Below are 26,005 nucleotides of genomic sequence, written 5' to 3'. Positions count from 1 at the left end.
TTAGTGCCCCATTTTGAAGAAACAAAACTTTTTCAGATAGTTGCTAGGATTCTGAAGTAATTTTAAGTCACTATTATTCACTTTTTTTTGTTTTGCTCTGTTTTTCAATTCTTCATGAATTCACAGTAGTATTACAAATGCCATTATATACCTATGAGATTTTTAACATCTCTTTTTTGTTGTTGTTGTTGTTGAACTTGTGTCTTCTTTTTTTAACAACACTTTTAAAATGAGAAATGTTATGAGTTATTCAATTATATTATTCTTAATTCCAGTGAGACTAAGTCCTGGCAAACTTCTCAAAGTTATGATGTAGTCAAATATATGTACATATTTATATAAAACCTTTCTAATGACTAGTGTGTCTATATTTGTGAATAAAGGAATACATATATGTGAGAAACAGAGAAAAGGTTAACTTTCCTCCTTTGGAAGGAAATCCTGTTTCATAATTTATATTTGTTTATTTAACGTATTACCACATGCTAATTAATTCTGATAAAAGACTTGATGCCATTTTCACAATCAAACTAGCTCTTTTAAAAAATTGTTTATGTTTCCCTCTTCATAACAGAATGAAATTGAAATATTGAAAGCGGAAAATGACCGGTTGAAAGCAGAAACTGGTAACACAGCCAAGCCTGCTCGGCCACCGTCAGAATCCTCAAGCAGCACTTCCTCTTCATCTTCAAGGCAGTCATTAGGGCTTTCTCTAAACAATTTGAACATCACAGAAGCTGTTACCTCAGGTGACTGAGTGCACATGCCTGCCTGAATCACAACATGCTCCAGACTTAACAGGCTGGAGGGAAGCCTGGAATTTGGAGAGTTTTATACCGTCTTAAAAACATTAACGCTCAAGTTCTCAGAAATAGTACTATATTTATTTTATAATATATTCTTACTTAGCTATAAATTTAAAATTACATACTCGGTGAAAAAGTGAATCTTAGAGATACAGTTTTCATAACATTATAAAATAAAATACATAACATTAAAATCATGTGCTTGAGAAGTCCATAATTATGAAGATGAATAAATCATATTTTCAGTGATAATGATTAGTACTTATGGATATAATAGTAATAGTTCCGTGCAATTTTATAGTGCAAGTATATCAGGACCTAATTTCTAAGTTGTATTCAACAGTACTAATGATGGAAAGAATATACAGTTTTGATTCTATTGCAAATGGAGTCATATGACATAATGCAACCTTAATATCTGATGAACCATTCAATTATAAGGTATAACTGTTCCTGTAGCATCAAATTATGTTATGGATATAGAACTTAGTTTAGGGAACATTTACGTGAGACTCTGTGGTAATTGCAAAGCATAGCCACCAGATGACGCTTGGAAACCAAATATATACATATTCCTGAGTAACTTTAGATTTCGTTGTAGAATGGAGACACTTCACTGCTTGCCTTAAAGCACATTAAAATATAGAAGGAGAAGAAGAAGGGAATTAGCAGCATGTTGATATTGATTACATTTCCAGTAAATCTCATCTCTTCCAAAAAGTCAGAATTTTTAAAAATTCTGCTATTATGGCTGTCCTTCATAGTATAAAATAAGTGGCTCAATAACATATACTGTCCTTTTTATCTAAAATTTTAATCTAAAGTTCATTTTTTATCTAAAATCTAAAATGTTCATTTTTAATCTAAAAGGCAAGTATTTTACTGTAATTGAGTAAAACAGCTTTTATAAACTTTTGGTAGAGATTAGAAAAAGCAAATAAAGTCTAAATAAAGCAAATAAAGAATAAGCAGCAAATAAAACTAATACTGATAACCCCCAAAAAGGAGAGATTTCAGAATTAAATAACCTTATAGATTACAGATTACTGGGTAAAGCAAGACTGGAAATAAATAGTAACTTGAATGTGTAAATTGTACAGAAAGTATTATTCACACACTTCAAAGATTCCAGAAAAGAAAGACTCAAAAGTTTAAAGTCATGGAATCTAAGGGTTCTGAGTAACATTTTCTGTTTTGACTTGTTGCTGATAAATGTAACAGAGAAGTTGGATCCATATCTAATGGTCACCACTACATTTCTGTGTCCTCGGGTTTGACTCCTGGGGAAACACAGGACAATTACCTTACAGGACAGACTACCGGCAGGATTTCTCTGCCTGTTATATAATTTTGTTTAATTTTATGGAAATATGATAAGGTTTGAAGGAGGCAAGTTTAGTATTGAAGGTAATTTGAAAAGAAGAGGTATAAAAATAAACCTAAAATGAATCTAGGAAAAATAGAACTAATAAAGATAAATATAAAATCAAATAAATCAAATTTAGAGCTTCTATGTGTATTGAGCTTAACACACTGATATTCATGATTGAGGATTTAGGGCAATTTTTTGGGAGGAAGGCAAGCTTTAACCTTTTTAAAAAAATATACTTTTTAATTACCCATTTTGTCAGATATTTTAAATTCTATATTATTTTATTTCTTTAATTACTGTTCAGTAGTGATACTTATATCTGAACTATCAAAAAAATTAAATCACATGACTTGGATATTGTTTTCATTACCTTTACTCTTGTTTAGTGAGTTCAAAACTTGGAAACCAAAAATGCCTTTATACTGAAACTTTCTAACATAAAAACTTTCTAGGGTTCATCATTAATTTTTTTACAAAAGAAAGTAAGCAGGATAGTGGATAATTGGTCAATATTCTGTTCCTGAAATATTAACTACATCTTGTATGCATCTAGTAAAGACAGAAGCTTGAGAAACCTTTAGTTTTTGTCAGAATTTTACTTGATAGGCACTAGAATGGCAGATCATTTTTATTCTACTCTCAAAATGTAGATGACCAAAACTCATTTTTCATTAAAAACAAAAAACAAAAAGGAACAAACAACAACAACAACACCAAAAACCCACAGAAGACTCTCATCTGAAACTTGCTGTTTTCCCTGGAATAGTTTCTTCAGGTGATCAGCCTATCAATATACTCTGAATTAGAGTAAGTCACAGAGTGATCCTTCTGCTGTACAATAGAAGGAGTTGGAATCTACACACAGAGAAAAGAAATAATGATTAGGACAGTAAAACTTATTAGACACTGAAGATAAAGTGCTTTAAAAATGTGATTTCTTATGCTGTCAATAATCCTACAAAGTAGGTGCTATTTCAGCCCCATTTTATAGATGATGAGACCAAGACTTAGGAAAATTACTATAATTTGTTCAAGAGCATGCAACTAGTAAGTAGCAGAACTAATATTTGAACCCAGGTCTGAATGAATCCAGGGCCTGGCCTTTTAGCTACTATAATAATTTTGCTTTACGTAATCGCTTGACAAAGGCCAAGGATAGTCATTCACTCATTAATGATAAATATTTATCCTACCATTTTCAGGAGAAATTGCATATTTTAAGCATAGTTTTTTTAATAGTAAGTATGACATGAAATAAATAACATGTTTCAAGGCATATACGCAGATCAGCAATCAGGTTAAACCCTTTGCATGGACAACTAGACCATGTGTGACTGATCCTTACCCATTTCTGTGTCACCACAGAAAATCTTTCCCTGGCTCTTCACTTTTCTAGCACTTCTTAGTCCTCTGGTTCTCACCAAACACCATCTCCTCAAGGAAGACTTCCAAGATTACCTACCTATCTACAGCAGGCTCCATTAAGTTACTCTCTATTTCACTGCCTTGTTTATATCAGTAGAGCACTTATGCCTTCTGAAATTAGCAGGTTGAAAATGTATACTCCAGAAAAGCAAAAAAAAAATAAAATTCATTTATTACCTTAGTATTCATTCCCAATGACCAGCACAGTCTTTGATATCATTTATGCTTAATAATATTTGTTGAATATTTATGAACCTTTATAGGCAATTAAGCAAAGTGCTAAAATTTGATCATAAATTACAAGAAGTTTGGAAGTGAATAGCCAATGGAAAGTCACTTTCAACTTCTGAGCAAAGGAGCAAAAGAACTAAAATGACATTTAAAGACGAGTTTTATTTTTGAGTGGGATAGGTGAAAGGTGAAAGAATATAAAAATGTTAATTTGGAAAAATAATTAAATTTGAGTGCAGGGTAGTTTTTTTGATGATTTAAAAATTCCTGGCAAAAACTTTCATATTTCTCAAGTTCTAAAAGTTGTTTTTTCAATTGTTACGGTTCTTAAAGCATTTTTTTCTTTACTGTTTCATTTGCAAAAGAACCTATTCTTAGCTATTAAGATAATAGAAGTCATTTTATTTTCCGAAGACTTCTTATTAGATTGTGGTTTCCATGATGTTACAGTCACAGCCCTTATCTCTATAAACTCACCAGGCACATGTGCTTTTTAGCACGTACCTGAGTTTCCTTAATCCACAGCATACTACCTTCATATTAAGCATGACTCTACAATAACATCACTGTCGAAGGAAAACATGGATTTGAGATAGTTTGCCTTCATAGTTCTCCAGATTGAATATAAGTCTGGTATACTAAAGATTAATTATTTTGAAAATTTATCTTTAATCAACATTTAAAAGCTAATACTTTGAAGGTTTGCTAGCTTTATTGTGCTCCTGTAGCTCTTAGCTGATTAATAGAAATACTATTTTAGTTTTGAAACTATTTGCAGAAAGTATCCAGGAGAGTGATAATTAATATACTTCTTTAGAGAAGTATAATGCCATGGTTGAAATTCAATAATAGTACCTAATAATTATAGACATAAGACGAGCAGTTATATAGTTGGCTATGTGTCAAAGGCTTGAAAATAATTTCAGTTGGCAGTCAGTTTCAGAACCTTTACACTTATAAATTACATGGATATTGAGCTTGGATATTTTAGATTGGATAGAAAAATCAGATTGCTTCTCAGTTTGTCACGGTTATAACGGTGTCTAAATATTATTCAGGTATTACTCAGACCTGTGTGTAATAGGAAAAGAAACTGCTTATTTCCTTACTAAAGGCAATGGCCTAACACTTGGGTGAAGAACTTTGGAAGCAGAAATAAAGTCTTAAATTGAAACTTTAGCCCAACTACAGTAATTCATCTTCTTGAAAGCTGAGGTTTTTCAAACTAGTAAGGCCAGAATGGAAAGCAGATCTCATTGAAAGATAGGAAACTATGAGGGGAGAACACAGTGACTGTAAACACATCTGAGCTAATGTTACTCTATCATGTGTCTTTCTTTTAAAATTTGGCAGATATTTTACTAGATGATGCTGGTGATGCAGCTGGGCATAAAGATGGCCGCAGTGTGAAAATTATAGTCTCCATAAGCAAGGGCTATGGTCGAGCAAAGGTATGTTTTTGGTCTTAAATTCTTTATTACTAAAGTATGAGAATCACCACGAGTCAAATGTACTTTATGTCTGAATATTTGTTCTGGTAAATAGTCTATCAGAGGTGTTTGCCTTGGCGTTAGCTCAATGTGTTATACAAACATGAAAGGAACAATAAATAAATGACATCATCATACAGGTAGAAATGTGTCTTACAGGCACCTCACATTCATTCACTGTAAACAATATGGACAACTGCTTTATTTCTAAAACAGAAAAAAATAGTTGCTTTATTTGATGTAAACATTTTGTGTAACATATTATTTTGGATTCACTTATAGATTAGAGGTAATATTATTGTGTGCTGTAGCATGTCCCTAGAGCTTTCAACGTGGTCTTTGTACAAAGAGAAGACTATACGCTAAATGAATAGTCTATTAGAAAGACAAGTGTTCTACTAAACTCAGTAGGGAAAATTTCATTGATGTCTATCATTTTTAAGCAAAGTCCTTGCTGTTGGGCAAGTATTTTAATTTTTTGCAATCCAGTATTGTCTTCAAAGTGGTGGTGTCATTCTGACTCTATTCCTTTCTTAAAACAACAAAAAAAATGAAGTTGAATTTTAATTGAGTGGCCAAGGATACAAATGTATAAGTATTTAATTTTGTTTTATCAAACAATAAATAATCCTTTGGAATTTGAAAATAATTGAAGTGCTTAAGTTTGAAAAGTGAGATGGCATTTGTGAATTCTTACTGGGAGTCAATGTTCCAAGCATTCCAATGCAGTAAACTTTCTGCTTGAGCTGCAGATTTGTGCCTACTTTTCCCAAGTGAGTCTTTATGTGAGAGACTGTAATAGTCTCAGTAAAACCTAAACTAACTCTAATTTAAAAGCAGCTGTTTATAAAGCATTGCATAAGCATCCATTTTGACTGGGCTATAAACACACTGGAAAACATGTTTTCCTGTTCAGAAAAACAATGTCTTTAAACATTTTTTAAAATGCTTCTAAGAAAGTAGTCTTAGTCTACTTGGACTGCTGTTAAAAATATAATATAGACTGGGTGGCTTACACAACAGAAATTTATTCCCTCACAGTTCTAGAGGCTGGAAAGTCCATGATCAAGGTGTTGCCTGATTTGGTTCCTGGTGAGGGCTCTCTCCTTGGATTGCAGAGGGTACACTTCTCACTCTGTCCTCACACAGCTTTAACTCAGTGTCTATGGGTGGGAAGAGAGAGAGAGGGCCATTCTGAAATCACTAATCCCGTCACAATATCCCCACCCTCCTAATCTGACCTAACCCTAATTCTTGAACAAAGACCTCATTTCTAAATGCCATCACATTGGAGGTTAAAGTGTTAGCATATAAATTTCAGGTGGACACAAATATTGGTTCATAGTGGTAGTAAAAATATCAAAATTCGCAGCTATTAGTTTCTCAATCTATTCTGAAAAGGTATTGGCTTCTAAATCAAGTTATACCTCAATAATGATGATAATCACTTACCTCTATAAGGTTAAGTATTACAGATGAGTAAATTGAGGCTAAGGCAGATAAGTGGTTTACCTAAGGTCACATTTCTTAATTAGGTGGTAGATGTTGGAGGGTATAGAATTCATGTCCTCTAACACTTGAATCAATGATTATTCTACCACCCCTTAAGGATCACATACTGTTGACTGGTACCAGGATCGGAATATATCAACTATCTAATTATATCTATTGGTATAATAATCACTATGCCATGTGACCATTTCCAGTCATCATAAAAGAGGCCTTAGACTATAAATCCTAAATTGTTTACTATTTTTAACATGAATGAAAATTGTATTTTCTAGTTGTCCTTATTATTTCAGATGAGTTGACAACTGTTCAAAGCAATTACACTTAAACAGTGTTTACAAACATTATACAAGTCCTCCAATAGTAATATCAATGAAAATGAAACTAGCCTTGCCTTGACTAGTTCAATTTACTTATTTTAATGTATGTAGAAATTCCTCAAAATCCCATCCTACAAAAGAGATAGATTTGGAATCATTTGTATCATAAAAAAATTATTTGCTTGATAAATGAATCCTGTAAGTTTCCCTAGCAAATTCTTTTAAATAGTGAACTTTCTCATAAAACCAAAATGAGACCTGTTTTATAAATATTGTCACAATGAAATATTATCATGGATAATGTATTTCTTATAGGTAGATTATATTTTAGATTAAAATCAATAAAATTTTAAAAACTGAATTTTTAACTTATTAAAGATAAGATCACAAAATAGTAAGATGAAGTTATAGGATCCCTATGGTATAGTTCTGTTCTCTCTCTCTCCGTTTCTCTCCTACCAAGGTGCTTCTCTTTAGGAAGTTACCCACTGCATTAAAATGCTAGACTATTCTTTCAAATCTCCTTTCCCTTCTACTGAATGGGTCATGAATCAGTTTTCCTTGACATACCACAGCTTCATTTAATTCCTTTCTCTTTTGTTGTTGTTGCTATTGCTATTGATTTGTTCATTTGATTGCTTGGTTAGTTTGTTGAGGTATGATTTATTTCACATAACCCCCCCCCCCATGTATGCCTGTTACTATAGAATGCATAGGCTTAATAAATATTTTAGTATTAATTGCCAACTATGCTAATGCATTTTAGTAGAAAATGTAGTAATTGAAGAGGTTGTACAGTTGGACTTTATCCTACTTTATTTTGTTCTTAGGATCAGAAGTCTCATGCATATTTAATAGGATCCATTGGTGTTAGTGGAAAAACCAAGTGGGATGTCTTAGATGGTGTAATTAGACGTCTCTTTAAGGTAAGTTGTGCAAGATATCCTGATATTAATTTTCAACAAACCTTTCTTTATAGCTGCTGTGCTTAACTTTAATAGCATATATAGACACAACTGTTTTTCTTCTCCTCCAATTCAAATAAGGAAGGCTTTCTCTGTTTGTGCTGTTTAATATTAACTGTTCATATATTGCCCATTTCTAAAATTCTTGACAGTTAGCTTTATATCCCCCATGAGTTTTGTATTTTTTGTAGATGCATTGAAACTTTGTTGTGACTTTACTTTTTTGTGTATCATTTTAGGAATATGTGTTCCGAATCGATACATCCACTAGCCTTGGTCTGAGCTCTGATTGCATTGCAAGCTACTGTATAGGAGATTTAATTCGATCTCATAACCTAGAAGTGCCTGAACTGCTGCCTTGTGGATACCTTGTTGGAGATAATAATGTCATCACTGTGAACCTGAAAGGTAAAAATAAAAATAAAAAGCACAGTTGTAATTTTTTAGCCAACATTTTCTATACTCTCCCTCTTTTTGTAGCTTTACATCAAATTTTCCTGTTTGAAAACTGTGTTAACCACTTTGACAGTGTTGGTATGAAATGAACCATGCTGATTTTTAAAATGCTGCAGTCTTACTAAAAACATTGAAATCCAAGAAAGTCAAATTCTTTGAATTCTGGGATATGAAACTTGGAATTCAGTTTTGAAGATTCACCAAGACTCATCAAAAGGAATGTGATTTTTAAAATTGTAAATTTCTGAATATTCTTCATTATCATCTTTAAGTACAGGAGCATTCAAAAATTTATGATGTACTCCAAAGTAAATATTAATCATTCTATTTTTGATTTTAAAATATGTGTCCTTAAAAAATACATGTTAGGAACACAAAATGGAAGTTAAGAATCAGGGATGAGAATTTTTTTTGCTTTAGATGATGTTATTAATTATAGACTAATGTAATATCTGAAGTATATTTGTCTCCCTAATTCTTTGTTTGTTTATGTTAAGGAATTAGAATAAATCTATATAAATTTTGGGTTAATAGAGGAATTTGTCAATATTTGATTTTTATGATTAAAGTAATTGGGTTAGTAAAAGGAGATACTGTTGCTTCCCTACTTAATTCCTTGCCAAACATCACAATTTGGATTCTTCAAAAATTTAAGTGGCTATACAGCTAGGAGGTATAATAAGAGATAGAAGAAAATAAGAAAATTGACATAGAGTAAGAAAAAGGAAGAATATGCACACACACACATATATGTAGATGATCTTCACGTTTATTAGCAAACCTAATAATCTTCAAAGGGAGGGAAGAGATTATGATAGAATGTACAATGCTTCTATTTCTCTCTGGAAATGTAGACAAAAGGGAGAGAAGCCAGAACAAAAGGAAGCAGCTTGCTTTTGTTTGAATGTTCACTCTGCCTTATTACTGATATATATTTTTTTTCTTAAAATGGCACATATGTTTGTGGGATGGAAGTATCTAGGAAATTATTTTGCAAGGACTGCATTTCTATGCCTAACAAAACTTTGTTGGTGAGTACCATATTTTAAATTCTAGCTTTTAAAACAGTAAGGCATGCTATTCCTTTTGTTTCTTCCTTCAGGGGTAGAAGAAAACAGTTTGGACAGTTTTGTTTTTGATACGCTGATTCCTAAACCAATTACCCAAAGGTACTTTAACTTGTTGATGGAGCATCACAGAATCATACTTTCGGGACCAAGTGGTACTGGAAAGACCTATTTAGCAAACAAACTTGCTGAATATGTAATAACCAAATCAGGGAGGAAAAAAACAGAGGATGCAATTGCCACTTTTAATGTGGACCACAAGTCAAGTAAGGTAAGTCACAGATTCCTAAGGTAACAGCTGTTATTTATCCATAGTGTCTTAAGCAATCAAATTTTAAGATTGTGTGAGACTTCCATATTGTACATGAAAAAATATCCATCTCTTTGACTAACACTATAAGCTAGTGGATGAGCAAACTCTGTTGCATGAATTTGAACAATACTGCTATTTTCAATCACATTCAGTTATCAGGTAATCCACAAGGCATTGGGAGTATACAGAATAAAATGACAGAGCCTATTGCCTGATTTCTCTTAAACATCTATTTAGGAAGTGTGACAGTAGAAAAGGTCTGTACACAAGCAAGAGGGAAATACTTGTAAAAGGTCAATACTTGGTTTGGGTCTTAATAGATAAGTAGAAATTAACTTGAGTGTTGCTGTAATGGGGATTTGGGGATAATTAGAATATTCCCTGTAGAAATTCTGGGAGCGGAAATTTGTTTATGTCACATTTCTGTAGGATTTCTGTATAGGAACCTTAGGAAACTGAGTAATGTTACATTTCACTAACTAAAGTCAAATATGCCATAGTACTCAGCCTAAATACTCTCAGGTATTGAGTAAGTGAAGGAGGAGGACTATAAAAATCCAGCCAGTACTTTCTTATATTCTGAAACAAAAACAAGAACAAAGAATCTTCAGAAGGAAATAGCTGATAGCTAACATATTTTCTAACACTAAACAATTTTACCTTTAGTTATTTATCCAAGTCTGAATCAGTGCCACCTGTTTCCCTTGAAAAACCATGACTGTTGTAAGCAATACCCTGAGGGAATCTCAGTGTCACTGGGTCATTTTTTTTTTTTTTAAGATAACCAGGTTCAATGATCTAAACTGACCTAGTTCTCAGAAACCTGAGGTCTGTAAAACATCAGAAATAAACATGACTCCCAAAAGCAATCCTAAATAAACTAGACATACAGCTTAGGGAACAAGACATTCTTAGTGAGATAGTTCATTAAGTCCACAACACTGAGTAGCTGTGAGATTTAGGATCAATTACTAAATGTCCTTGTGCCTCCACTGTTTCAGTCAGTAAAATGGGAAAAATAGTAGGGTTGTGCTAAGGACTAAATAAGTGGGTGTGCAAGACAGAGAGAGAGAGAGAACGAAACAGCATAAATAGCAAGTACAGTATAAGGGTTACCTGCAATTATTAATTATAGCTCTTGGCTCTCAAAGAAGGTTCCTTATACTAATACACACACATAACACATTTCATATAACTTTGTTCGAAACTCTCATATATGTGCTTCAGGAACAATGATGTACATAAGGCCCGATGGGATTTCTTAAAGTTAAAAAAATGCAGTACATAAATTCTGACAATTTCCTTAGAACTCAGCACTATTCAAATTGTGGTTGAATCACCCATTGTCATTTCAACTGAAGACACAGAGCCTGAGGTAGAATGCTTGACACTTCTCTGAGCAGAAGTAGGAAGAGCACATTGTTTGCTTCAGACAACATCTTTAATGCTTCCTGTGAATTCTCTGTCTCCTCATATCTTTATGTAAAAGCCTCTTATCACAATTTTTAAAAATTTTCAGACAAAAATACCGAAAGACTTTTTAAGTTCTCTTAGTCATCCTCAGTGTTTTTTGATTCTTCCATTTCGATATGAGAGAACGCTTTACAACTTACTTCTTATATGGAAAAAAAAACTGTTAGAAAATAAGGGTAAAATAGATATATTAGAAAAAAGCGTTATTTTTATAAAGTTGGGGATCACTTAAAATCAAGTTTTGAACCAAATAGACTGAGCTTCATTTAGAATGTAAAATATACTTTTCCCTAAAATTCATTTATACATATATGTATATAATTTTCATTTCAGTTTAGGAAAATAAGTTTAGTACTTAAAGATGTTCTTAATAGTGTTACATAAGTGTCCTTTTAACTTTTTTTGATTAACTATTTCCAACACTCTAATTTTCTGCTTTTTCTCAGGAAAATTATTTGTGTCACTATTAGGCCAGTTCAATTGTTGTTATTACAAAATAATGACCAAAAAAAAAAAAAAAAATGCATAGCCAAGAGTGCTTGAAAAGAACTAATGGTGCTAGGAATCAGCAATGGGAAGAAGCTTACGGACAAATCATGTGGCGTTTGTTCCCAAGAAAGCACAAAATGTAACTAAAAAATGTTTATTTTTTTATGTCATTCCTTATGGTTGGAAGACATGAAGAAGCTATTAGTAATGCTAAATACAGAGTTATTGCCAGAGGATTTGGCTAATTTTTGCCAAATTGACAGAATTGACAGTTATCTTGGGAGTTGGGGGTGAGGACAATATATATATTTTTTAAAAGAGGGTCTATGGCCATACCACGCAGGATCTTGTCTGACCTCAGAAGCTAAGCAGGGTGGGACCTGGTTAGTACTTGAATGGAAAATTGGAGAAAAATTGACAAGTTGAGATTGTGTTAGGGATAAACTGCTAACAGTGGAGGTTTACTAAATGTAGATTTCACTAAAGTAAAATGCTAATGAAGCATGAATAATAAATCCTTTTCCTGAAAAACTGGAGCTGTGTAACTGCTGACATGTTTTATGCTATCCACAGATAGCACTGAAGAGACAAATCCAAAAAGCACTTACTGATTCAAACAAACAAACAAAAAATCTAACAAATCATCAAATGAGAAAAAAATCTTTTCATGTTTTTGGTACCTCTACATTTTACATTCTGTTCCTCTTCCCACACTTCAAACCCTCCCTCAAGCTGCCAGCTGGAATATTTTGATTGAGAGCAGTACACATAAACAATTACACTTTGTGACATTTGATATAGCAGGCCCAGAAGGCTAGAGATGGATTTGCTAAAGAATATGTGACCAGCTGAAGCCACTTGGAATGTTAGGTGGGAAAAGATCAGAAAACCGAACTGGGCAGATTCATTTTTTTGTGTGTCTGAAGTCAACATCTGAGAAAGCAGTGATCAACTGTTTTTTATATAATTGCGATGTTTCTACTATATTTTCAAAGTACGGAATTCATCTCATTGTCAATGTTCATCTGGTAGATGTACTTGTTTTCTTCTACCTGACGAGATCTAAAAAGCAAACTTTTAATGCTAATGCATCAATACCTCAACCTGAGATTTCATCTGCTTTAAGCTAGAGTGGGGGTTATGAAGTTATTTCAAGGGAATCTATAAAAAATTAAGTTATATGAAAAAGTCTTTGTGTATGCCTGTTTCTACATCTGACTGGTCTGTAGTGTTCATCAGATTCCCAAGGGATCTACTTCTCTCTCAAGATGAAAGAGACCCATGTTAGAATCTAATGGCACTGCTTGTCCAAAAATTATTCAGTGACCTCCTCATTATGAAATTTAACTACTTTGTGCACACTCTCTCTGTCTCTCTCTCTCTCTCTCACTCACTCTCACTTTTCTATAGCATACTGCTACGACTGATCTCTTTCTAGAAATTTTTCTGACTTTCATGATTATCATTTCCTCCTTGTTTTTTCCCTACCCCTTCATGTTTTCCTTCTCAGTCTCTTTCACGGACTACTCTTCCTTTATTTCCCAGCGAATGAAACTCTTTCCTGATATTCTGTTCTCTCTCACTTCTGTTCTTTGGATGACTCCCATGGCTTCAACTTATGTGGACTTGTGTGGTTGACTCAAATTGAATACCGCTAGCCTTGCCCACCCTCCCAAATTTTAAAACTCTCTTTAGTTTACAGATATGCTTCTATTCACCTACTAAATATACATGTTGAGGAATCACAATTTCAGCTCTGAAAAAATTTCTTAAATCCATCTTCCATTCATCTTCACCATAACCACCCTCCACCACTATTTATTATTATAACACTATTTACTGAATTTCTATACTCATTTTCTAACTATTTGATTTACAAATTCAAGTTTCTCTTTTCCTGGATTTATCTAATCACCTCATGGGAAATAGAATATCTTTTCATAACTAAAATCTGATTACAATAAAATCCTTCAATGTTTTATTGTATTTTGCTTTCTGCACCAAATCAAAAATATCACACTGTTCCCTGTTTAGTCCCTTAGTATCTCTTGGCTTCAGTGATTTCTAAATTATCTTGACTGGTCTCTCTTCTTCCTTTTCAATATGCTTACCACATGTTAAATCACAGTTCTGGCCATTGATTCCCAGAACGTTCAATATTTCTTCATTGCCGATGGGAAAAGTCCAGTGCTCTTACTAATTATTTAAGATTGCAAACTTGCTTTTCCAATTTATTTACCACCATTTACTTTCACAAAACACATGCTTGTAATTTTTCTTTCTCCATAGCTATCATATTTCTATGTTTCTGACTTTGAATATTCATTTCCCCTTGTTCAGAAAGTGCTCCCGTCTTTAAACGTCAAAATATGGCCTGATCCTAAAAATAAATTATTAATAGCAAATAATACTGCTCCCAGGAAACCTTCTCTACAAGCTCAAGTAGTTTTTACATGCTGTAAACAAAGTCATTGTCTATACTTTTTTGGAGTGATGTATTATTTTTGACTGTGAATTATAGCTGTATATGTATATGTCTAACCATCTATTCTGAGAAGGTAATATGCTTCTTAAATGTTATTTTCATTTCTAATTAATTCTTAAGTCTTTCACATGTCTGTTTCCTTGGATAAATAAATTGCTCTCAGTCCCTACTGAAAACAAAAAATCAAACAAACATGTCAATGGTTCGCACCTGTTTACATAATAAAATCCAGTTTCCTTTGCATGGATGCGATCTTTTCTTCTCTCTCTGTTGTTTCTACCACCACTACTATCATGCAGCATGTTCTTTTGCATCAACAGAGCACTTACGTTTAAAAACACATCATACACTCACACTTTCCACTTTCACTTTTTATTCTTTATTCTTCTAGTGTTTCCCACACTGGAGCCTGTTGTTCTGTAAACCCTAAGGCTGAGTTAGATGCTGCTGGATACTCTCCCTGTGGTGTTCTGTGCATTTCATTTGCCACACTGTATTGTGATGAACTTGCTGACCTGCTTTTCTGGAAGACAGAAATTATGTTTTATTTCTGATTCCTGGGTGCCAGCAGGATCCCCCAGTTGAAATTAATCTCTCTTCCTTCTCCAGGCCACGTATCCTTTCACCTCCCTCATGGAATGTTTCACATTGTGTTTTGTAAGTTTATCATTATTGGTGTGTGTGCCAACCCCCTTACCCAGACCTCCTCTGGCACAGAGGAGTTACCTCCTCTGGAAAACTGTTCTTGACACCCATCAGCTAGGTGGAATCTATTCTCTTGATTTCTCACGACTCACAATATACTTATGATCATATATTCAAATCATTTATCATATTTAAATGTCAGTCCCTAATGTGATAACTCTTAAAACCTACAGGAGAAGACAGTCTAATTAGCCTATTTAGCCTCCACTTACTGAAAAGTCCCTAGTGTGTTTTAGTACACACCCCATGAGCTTCGTCTAAGGCTACGAACATAGCAGATAGTGAATATGTGACTGAATGAATGTCTTTAGCTAGAATAGTGATATAAATTTCACTTTTTTTTTTAAGATAAATAAAATTCTTCAGACTAGTCACCAGTTTTAGACATATTTTTCTATGTTGTCTGATTTAGGCAAGATTTATTTAGTATAGCTGTCTCAATATAAAACAAGTAGTACTTTAGTTCTTCAATACATTTTATATTAGGACTTAAATAAATATTACCAAATGCCTCGAAACCCTGGACATTGTTTTGTCTCCTTCTGTTTTGAGTCCTACAGTGGTTGCATCCAGAGTGAGTAGTTCACATATTACCTGGCTGCCAGAAACTGGAATCATGGAATTGTTTTTTAACCCTGAGCAAGTTTTGCAAATTGAAAATGTCATTGTAAATATGCAAATATTATGGAAATATTCTTACTGATTAGGATAATTCTAAGAAACCTAATTATGTTCCTGGCCTACCCATCTGTGAGAGCAGTCAATCAGTGAACTGGTTATCATATTTAGATTAAAAGCTATTAGGCAAGAATAATACCTGTAAAATAACCAAGAAACTCAAGAAATGCTAAATACTAATGTTAAGTGACCCAGTGAAATAGAACAAATTTTGTCTTTCTTCAAAGTTATAGCATTGGCATGCAGATTACAAATAAGTAATTAACTACACTTTTATTAGTCTTGTGAATGTACTTTTAGATACATGCCATCTAAATGAATTGAAATTAACATGTTAAAAATATGAGTGGAAACTGAGAAGTGCTATTTTGGTTTGCAGTGGGAGACAGGGAGGCACAATGTCTTCAGGGAAACAAGAATCACCACAAATTTATGAGAAGAAATTGTTGAAACTAACAGAAAATAATGGAATAATTTATTTAAAGTGCTGAAAGGTTAAAAACAATTACTGCCAGATATCTTTTTATACGAGTGAAAAATCCTTCATAATTGAAGGTGAAGTGAAGATATTAAACAAACGAAATATTGGAGATAATTCATTGTCAGTAGACATGAACTACAAAAAATATATTTTTCAGTCTGAAAAATACATGAAATATTAAGGTTTGCTAAAATCCACTTTTTCATTGGATACCAAAACTAAGAATGAAATCTCAATATCCAGAATTCACATCTAGAACTCATTTTGGCTTTTCTTTTAGGGAGAAACCCACTGAGAAATGTACCTTCATGTTTACAGTTTTATATTTGCTGCAGGTGTTCAGTACTGTCTCTTCTTGTTTTTCCTTTTCTCTCTTTCATTTAAAAAAAATGTATCCTCTCAGCATTATATGGTCTTTGCTTTGTAAAGTAAGAGCTGATACCAATAGAATAATCTGACTTTGAAGGAAAGAAAGTTGATGGAAGACAGTTTATTAATCCTACAATATTAATTGCTTGCCATTGGTGTTAATTTATCATTGGTGTAATTGTTTTCTTCACTTTTTTTTTTTTAAGGAATTACAACAGTATCTAGCTAACCTGGCTGAACAGTGCAGTGCTGATAATAATGGTGTTGAGCTTCCAGTTGTAATAATCCTTGATAATCTTCATCATGTGGGCTCTCTGAGTGATATCTTCAATGGTTTCCTTAATTGTAAATACAACAAATGGTATGTTTATCAAATATTTTGAGTAGTCAAATGTGAAAAAAATAGTGATAAAATTTGCTTTCTTGTGTCTTTATACATTTTGTTTGTTTGCTTTTTTTTTTTTTCTTTGAGTTGAAGTCTCACTCAGTCGCCCAGACTGGAGTGCAGTGGCCGCTCCCGGCCACCGCAGCCTCGCCTGCTGGGCTCCAGCGATCCTTCCACCTCAGCCTTCCAAATAGCCGGAATTACAGGCATGTGCTACCACGCCCAGCTGATTTTTTTAAATTTATTGTAGAGATGAGGTCTCGCTGCCCAGGCGGGTCTCAAATCCGCAGGCTCAGGCAATCCACTCACTTCAGCCTCCCAAAGGCGTGGGATTACAAGCTGAGCCACCGAGTTCGGCTGTTTGTTTGCTTTTAATCTTTTAAACTTATGTATTATTGTTATTTTAATTGGCAAATGAAATTGTATGTATTTACCTTGTACAACATGATGTTTCAAAGTAAATATACACTATGGAATGATTTAATCTGGCTAATTAACATATGAATTACCTCACATAGTTATTTTTCTCTTGTATTCCAGGCCTTTAATTTGAGAAACTCTTTAATAATATACGATATTTCTAAAGAAGCTATATGCATTCATTAGAATATCTATTTACTCATTCAACAACTATGTTTTAGGGCTGTGACAGAAACATTACTTCTTTGATGCTGTTAGCTTCTCCAGACATGCTGAATGTATGAGAGACCAGTATCAATGATGGAATAATTTTAATCAGGAAAATAAATCACTAGATGGAGCCTTTGAAGCTCTGGTTTGATTCTCAGTTCATATCAAAGTTTAAATTTAACCTTTCTAATAAGACACATATAATACATTCAGATATAGTTCTCTACCTTAATGAGTCTGATTTTTACTATTTACTGTAAAGGGAAAGGTTAGAGTATAAACAACAGAAAACCCACCAAAGCTTCACTGTAGCATGGCCCCTAAAGAAAAGACCTATAAGAACATCAACATAAATAATATTAATTTTAATGTTGCCAAATATCTCAATTATCTTTACTAGACATTTTTTAAAAAGTTACAAACAGGTCAACATAAAATAGGAATTTTTTTTTTTTTTGAGACAGAGTCTCACTCTGTTGCCCAGGCTGGATTGCAGTGACATGATCATGGCCACTGCAGCTTCAATCTGCTGGGCTCAGGTAATCCTTCTGTCTCAGCCTTCCAAGTAGTCGGAACAATAGGGTGTGCACCCCACCATGCCTGGCTAATTTTTTGACTTATTGTAAAGATGAAGTCTCGCCAAGATACCCAGGCCGGTCTCAAACGCCTGGACTCAGGCAATGCTCTTGCCTCCACCTTCCAAAGTGCTGGGATCATAGGCATGAGACACTGTACCTGGCCATAAAATAGGAACTGAAAGAAGAATACAAATTCTATCATATTATTAAAAAACTTTAGCACAACTATAAGGTATTAAAATAGAAAAAACAATCAATTTTATTTTAATAATACGCACTATGAGATGTTAGAGTGGGATAAGACCATTGTCATTATTCTATCTAAACTCTTTACTGGAACTCAGGTTCAGAGAAATAAAATGCCTCACCTCGATGCTGGAGAAAAATTAGAACCCCAAGTATTAACTTTCAGGCTAATGATCTTTGTCATTTTCTAACCTCACATTACAAAATTACCCTTTTGAAGACTAATGTTAAAATGGAATAATTTGTATCTTAATTATTTTCTAAGACAATCTTAATAGATTAATCACTTTATTACCTTCAGTAAATCTAAATTTTTAATTTATTTTTCCTAGTCCATATATTATTGGAACAATGAATCAGGGAGTTTCTTCATCACCAAATCTAGAGCTTCATCACAATTTCAGGTAAAGTTAAGTTGACTTTTTTTTGGTATTATTTCCTTCTGTTTATTTTTGGTGGTTGTTTTTCTATTTGTATGTTGACAAATTCTGTCAGAGGTGACCTGTGGTATGAAAATAATTCTCACCTCTTCTGGCACTCTTCCTGAAGCAAACGTTTTGTGATTCTCAATCTGTAATCAGAAGTGTTTCTTTAAAAACAAAAAAAAAGAAAGAAAGAAAAAAGAAAAGAAAAGAAAAGGAAATTCTTTTCTGCTATGTCTCCAGCTAAAGTAGAGCACTTTTCTTTTAAGTGTGAGAAATGTGAAGAGAGTTCCTATTTCAGGATTTGTGATTCTCCTACAGAAGAGTGTTCAGCATGTAGACTCCCACTCACTTCTGACGCACATGAGCTTCTTTTTAGCCCGAAAAGTAGAGTTAGCTACATTGTAACTCTAATGCTAATAGATCTCCTAACCCATTTGATCATTAAAATGTGGCCACCAATTGAAATGGGAACATTATTATTTTATATTGGAAAAAGAATCACTGCAGATTTAAAATTTAATTTATATAAAATTGCTGGTCATTTTTTTTCTTTTTGTAGGTGGGTATTATGTGCAAATCACACAGAACCAGTGAAAGGCTTTTTAGGCAGATATCTTCGAAGAAAACTGATAGAAATAGAAATTGAAAGGAACATACGCAATAATGACCTAGTCAAAATTATAGATTGGATTCCTAAGACGTGGCATCATCTCAACAGTTTTTTGGAAACACACAGTTCTTCTGACGTTACCATTGGTGAGTTCCAAAATTACAATGTGCCATATTCCAGGAACTAAGAGTACTTGGTAAAGATAGCCAGATTGGATGGCAGAAAATAACAAGCAAAGCTAATGTTTTTTTCAAGCTTCCAAAGATTGAAGTTTACTTTTTTCGCTTCTGAAAGTTTGCTTTCTTCTTAGCTTTGTATCTCCAATTAGATTCGTTTTGTCTGACAATTATGGTTTACTACAATATTACAGAAATCAAATCAGTTCAATATGGGCAAATATCTGAAAATCAGATAACCATCTGAAATAAATAGTATCTGTTTCTGCCCAAAACAAATTTTAGTTAATAGCTCATATCAAAGTTGTGAGATGAGATTTTAGTTAGAGATAATTTAGAGGTTTTATATTTTTTATGAAGACAAAACTGAATTATTTCCATTTAATTGGCATAAAAATGTTTACTTTTGTATTCTTTCTTTAATCACATGCACAGAAATTCCTTTCTCGTTGTTAATGATTATTAAAATGTTCTCACTACAGACATAGTGAACATTAGAAAAAAGAATTCTATGCTGAGATTAGAACACCCATGCTGAGTCCTAATTCTGCAAATAATGACATTTTATATCTGGCAATTCATTTCAGTACAGATTTGTTGTTTGCACAATGGGGTAGAATGACAAGATTTTGACCTTTGTGATTTCTCCTAATCTTAATTCATTGAGCTTTAGATTCATATTTTATTGTAAATAGAAATGGGAGGCCAGGAAATTGGGTTAGTAAAGATACTTTAATAATAGTCAAGCTGGCCATTATAATTCTCTAAGAATCTGACAAGAACTATATGTAGTCCTCCAAAATGATGTCTAACTCTGTGTTTAGATTATTAAAATATTATGTTTCTCAAAAATGTTTTGCTATTTGTTTCTTGTCAGGTCCTCGACTTTTCCTTCCTTGCCCCATGGATGTAGAAGGTTCTAGAGTATGGTTTACGGATCTCTGGAACTATTCTTTGGTACCTTATATTCTGGAGGCAGTAAGAGAAGGTCTTCAGGTATAGTTCTTAATTTTCATTACTATATTTTTAAAAAGCAAAAAATATTTTAAAAGCAAAAAAATACATTTCTTTTTATGGGTATTTATGCAGAAAACTAAAAGTGTGAACTATGTAATTGGAGCAATACAATTTTCAAGAACAACTAGTATACAATATTTCAAATGTGCAAAAGAAAGAGAAAACACAGTTATTTCAGCCACTATGCATTTAAAGTCAAATTATTGCTATGGGTGTCTACAGACTATTCTTATGAGATAGCCAGTTAACTGCATAGTTCTACATCTGTGACACAGCCATGTGTACACGGGCCTTGACCATTTATACTCTTAGCACGTAATTTGTAACACATAGTTTTTGCTTATAGGTTTCCTGTTTTAGTATGCTTCATTGTTTGAAGGCCTTTAACATGACCTGCATGATCCTTTACTATTTTTGAGAGACTACTTTAAATTCTAAGGCAGTTAGTCTTTGTTTATCTATGACAGGTTGGTTTAGTAACATATCTGCTATTCCTCTCATGTGCCTCGCTTCAGGAAACTCTGAAACCAACCCTTCTGTTTATATGTAACCACAAAGTAAAAATATATTACTTATAGGAAAACCTTACTTCTTCAACAAAATATATTGTCTCTTTTCTATCATCTTTGCTATTTCTTTAAATTGGATTTGAAATTTCATGAAATTGTAGAATTATAAAATTCTATAAGATTTACATAATGTAATCATCCAATTTATTGTGGAAGAATCCAATCTCCTTTTTAATAACTTAGCCAAGGTTTAGGTGTTTTATTGGGCATCTCTGTTTCTGGTTTTCACAACTGCTAGCAGAATTAAGGTCCAGTTCATGTTGTCTGTTTTCTGTCAACTCTAATACTGTGTTGACTTTACTTTACTATCTAAAAAATTAGTCATCTACTTTCCATTCTTTCACGCCCTTTTACGATCATGCTGTCTTCATCTAGTAGAATGGCATGACAGTTTTTGGAAGTATAACAATAGTTCTGGCAAGCGTGGTAAGTATTATGAGGATGTTCTGAAGTTTCAAAGATAAAGCTAAGATCCTAGGGAATGCTATTGATTGGTTCTACTCTAGATTTAACTAATTCAATTGTGTAGTTTTAAGGGTATGAGCCAATCTAGCCCCAGCCAGTGGTTCCAACAAAATGAAAGATTACACCAATATATATATATTTTTTATTTTTCAAGTTTAATGTATCATGTTTTAGGACCTTCTAAACTATTGTGCTGCCCAGGATGTAAGTTAAGTCTTTCTATTTTGATCACTTATCCAAAAATTAGCATTTTATAAAAATCATTTGTAATATTTTAGAAATCATAATTTTAAAGTTAATGTTTAAATGAATTATTTGTTCTCTAAATATGGTTTTGGTATTAATGAACTATCATTCAATCTTTATACATGAAATTCTTATGTCATATTTGTTTGCTAATAGATAAATAAGGAAGCTTAAAAAACAACAAAATGATAATATTAAAAATGTTTAGTTTCTTTAGATCTTATTTTTAAAGGTGCATGGCTTCTTTTTTCATATTTATATCAAATTTAAGTTTCAATTCTATAAAGCCTCCATTTGGTCAAACGTATAATCAAGTAATAACAGTTTTCCAAACTAAAGCTGAGAGATACTTCAAAATTAGTTTGGAGGACAGATACAAATGTCTCATTTCTTGCTGTGGTTCAGAATGTATAGTAATAAGTTAATATGAAAGATGAATTGACTGCAATGTAGGGATTGTGTGCGGAGAGAAAACCCAACACAGAAGAAGAGAAGAAGTGGAAAAACCTTTGGTAGGTAGACAGTTCTCATTACTGTTGAATACTGTTCTGGGCCAGAAAGTCTATTAGTGGAAGGTATTTCTGGAGAAGTAGGAAGCAAAGGAATCATGTCTGTCATGAACCATTCCTATGGATCTACCAGCAACAAAGAACCTTAAATTGGAGGAAGAGGCAAAGAAACAAAGTCTGGTAGCAAAGATGAAGTTCACGTTGAGAGGAATTAAAAAAAAAATCTCTTTTCAGATGAAGGTTGATTCTTTTATAAGGAACCATATTGAGAATATTCTCTTCCAGATGTTCTAAATGGAAAAGATGCCAATGATACAATGATTTTTGTCTTTTATTCTGGAGATTCTGTCTTTCTTGAAATGTTGGCAATCGATTCATCTCTTGCTGAATATTTCATTTCTCTTCTTTAAATTCTGTTTTATAATATATATTTCACTCTGAAACACAGATTTGGCCCCATTTAGCTTTCCATTGGTTACTTACAATTTTGCTGTCTTGGATGGTTCTTTAAAAGCCTGTCATCTGTTGATTCTAAATTTTCATGTTCTTTTAAGGTTCATTCTAGATCCAAATTATTTTTTTGAAAACATCATTAAGTTTGCCAAGAATTACACATTTTTCCTTCAATTAGTTTAAGTTATGTAGCAAACTATATTTTATATCCTCTATAAAGCCAGCTTTTAACTCAGAGAAAACTTCTCCAAAACAAGGGAAATATTTTTTTAAAAGCACTGATGATTTATACCACTGCCATTATCTCCTAAGGAAATGCACAGATATTAGTACCTAGACTCTCTCTCTCTTTTTTTAACCAAGGCTGAAAACCTTCATATAACTTTTCCAGAGGAAACGCCAAAGAAAACTGGAAAGTAGTCCATAAGGTTTCCATGGTGTCAATGTCCGCAATTTTGCTTTTGTCTCACTGATCTAAAATAAGCCATATAGAATATACATGCTATCGGCTATAAGATTTGCATATAATAATTTGCAAACTGAAATATGTCATCTGAGACCAAATATATGCATGGTAACCAGGGTTGTCCTTGGTAGAGCAGCTCAAAGGGGTAGGAAAAGTACAGTAGGAAACTAGTGTACCCATGTAACTGCCCCATTCTCTTCATTTTAACTTTCCTTTCTGTGCCCCTTGTGGCCTTATACTTTTTTACAACGTCCCATCAACATTTGTCTTCTCAGTGTGCCCTTTCTAGTTTGGTTTCAGGTGTGCTTCCAGCTTTAAAATGTTGAACATCTCTTAGATTCATTTTCTTTCCTTTATTTCACTGCCAGTACTTTAACCAAGCTATACCATCACTTTCTTATTGGGCTCTTTACCTCCATATGCATTCTTGCAAGGTTGATGCTTCAGTTTCCTATTTTTATTCCTGTTGCTAGTGGACTGCACACAAATATCTAAAAAGTATTTACAGGAAACAAGGGGATTATAAGAGGGCATTGATCACAGAAAAATGATTATCAGAGAAAGTAGTCTTACTCAAAGGAAGTTTGAGTAGAATTAGAGAAAAACAAGTCTCTTTTATTTATCATCTTTCCAAAGTACACTTTAATAGATAATTCTATTTAGTGTCAAGCATAAATGTTTTTGAAATCCTCCATTAACTGGAACTTTTTCTTTTAATTCTTGAGTTTTTTCATTTGTTTGTAAAATTATCAGTAAAGATAAATGTGGGCAGTCATTTCTACATGTATTTATATTTTTTCTTTATATTCTCCCCCAAATACTGATTGTCTGTTCCAAGTGTTCAGTTTTATTTTTGTCTAGCCTTCAAGTCTTAAGTGAGCTATGTAGAGAGGTACATGGTTTAATTCTGAACATTTGTATACAGACACTTAACACCCTTGAAAGTGTCATCAAAACCCAATGAGGAAAAAAAAAAATCCCATTAGTGGTCACTTATTTTACTGACTAGAAATGCATCTTATATGTGATAAATATGTGGTCTACTTTTAGATGTATGGGAAACGCACACCATGGGAAGATCCCTCAAAGTGGGTACTGGACACATACCCATGGAGCTCAGCATCTCTGCCTCAGGAGAGCCCAGCCTTACTTCAGTTGCGACCAGAAGATGTTGGATACGAGGGCTGCACAGCCCCTAAGGAGGCCACAACCTCAAAGCACATTCCACAGACTGACACGGAAGGGGATCCCTTGGTAAGAAGTGGATGCTTGATTCCTCCTATATAATCTTGACTGCAGTGTGTGGTCATTAGTATGCCATCATTTGTAGTATCAAAGTCACTAGTTATCCTCGGCTTGTATTTGGGGCAGTTTAAACTCTATTATTTTTGGCCTGCTGTTATTGAATGAAGTTCTTAAAATAAAAACCAAGCTTGTATGCTTAAAAATAATCAGGAATTCATCCTGAGAAAGCTGATATAAAATTTTTTAATAAAAATTAAAAAAATAAGCCGGACTCGGTGGCTCCTGCGCCTTTGGGAGGCTGAGGTGAGTGGATTGCCTGAGCCGGCGGATTCGAGACCCGCCTGGGCAACGAGACCTCATCTCTACAATAAATAAAAAAAATCAGCCGGGCGTGGTAGCACATACCTGTAATTCTGGCTACTTGAAGGCTGAGGCGGAAGGATCGCCGGAGCCCAGCAGGTTGAGGCCACTGCACTCCAGTCTGGGCGACAGAGTGAGACTCCAACTCAGAAAAAAAAAAAATTAAAAAATAATCAAGAAACACTGAAAGTAGGCTAAACTCTTTGACCATGATTTTCCCCTTATTATACATTAAATTTTGTAAATAATTAAATAAATAAATTATTTTAAAATATCATGACTCAGTTTAGTAACTGTTTAAGAGAAAGCTGAATTTTGTTCTTTTTTTTTTTTTTTTTAAAGTCAGAGTCTTACTTTGTCACCCAGGCTGGAGGGCAGTGGCACACTCACAGCCACCACAGCCTCAACCTGCTAGACTCAGGCGATCCTTCTGCCTTAGCCTTCCAAGTAGCTAGAATTACAGGGGGTCACCACCATGCCCAGCTAAGTTTTTGATTTATTGTAGAGATGAGGTCTTGCCAAGTTGTCCAGGCTGATCTTGAACCCGTGGGCTCAGGCAGTCCTCTCGCCTCTGCCTCCCAATGTGCTGGGATTACAGGTGTGAGCCACCACACCCAATCTGAATTTTGTTCTTAAATGGAAAAATTAAAAAGTACAATCGAATGTACATTTTGAGAACCAGAATATTTTACATATGTCAATAGCCTCACTAAATTTAGAATTAGTCTTTTGTTGCCAAGAGGATAAACTGACTTGGAAATCAAAGGGAAGCTATTGTTTATTTCACTTTTAAAATAAAAAGCCTATAAAACTGCAAAATATGAATATTCTAAAAATATTAAGTGTATTTTGTTATTAGGAAAAGAGGCTATTTTTGTGTATCTATTTTTTATTTTTATAGATTATTTTCTATACATTTATATTAATTTATTTTATTTTTTAGTTCACCATTCTGTGACTAAAGGGCTCATTGGTTTTGTACAGCTAATAC

The 26,005-nt window shown here is 33.4% G+C and overlaps 1 protein-coding gene across 1 annotated transcript in view; it reads left to right on the top strand.

Moving 5' to 3' along the window:
• NAV3 (neuron navigator 3) overlaps positions 1–26,005 on the top strand; it is a 157,651-nt gene that overhangs the window by 124,001 nt on the left and 7,645 nt on the right. The window contains exons 19-28 of the mRNA XM_021716218.1: positions 575–749; positions 5,188–5,285; positions 7,984–8,079; positions 8,358–8,526; positions 9,677–9,912; positions 16,841–16,995; positions 18,806–18,877; positions 19,458–19,654; positions 20,562–20,680; positions 24,460–24,663. Coding sequence (XP_021571893.1) covers positions 575–749; positions 5,188–5,285; positions 7,984–8,079; positions 8,358–8,526; positions 9,677–9,912; positions 16,841–16,995; positions 18,806–18,877; positions 19,458–19,654; positions 20,562–20,680; positions 24,460–24,663 — 1,521 coding nt within the window. The remainder of the gene's footprint in view (positions 1–574; positions 750–5,187; positions 5,286–7,983; positions 8,080–8,357; positions 8,527–9,676; positions 9,913–16,840; positions 16,996–18,805; positions 18,878–19,457; positions 19,655–20,561; positions 20,681–24,459; positions 24,664–26,005) is intronic.

This window comes from Carlito syrichta, unplaced genomic scaffold, assembly GCF_000164805.1.
Source record: "Carlito syrichta isolate Samal-C Ts95f unplaced genomic scaffold, Tarsius_syrichta-2.0.1 Scaffold308324, whole genome shotgun sequence".
In the NCBI taxonomy this organism is placed as follows: Eukaryota; Metazoa; Chordata; class Mammalia; order Primates; family Tarsiidae; genus Carlito; species Carlito syrichta.
The sequence above is the reverse complement of the archived record's forward strand: the minus strand, read 5'-3'. Positions and strand labels throughout refer to the sequence as shown.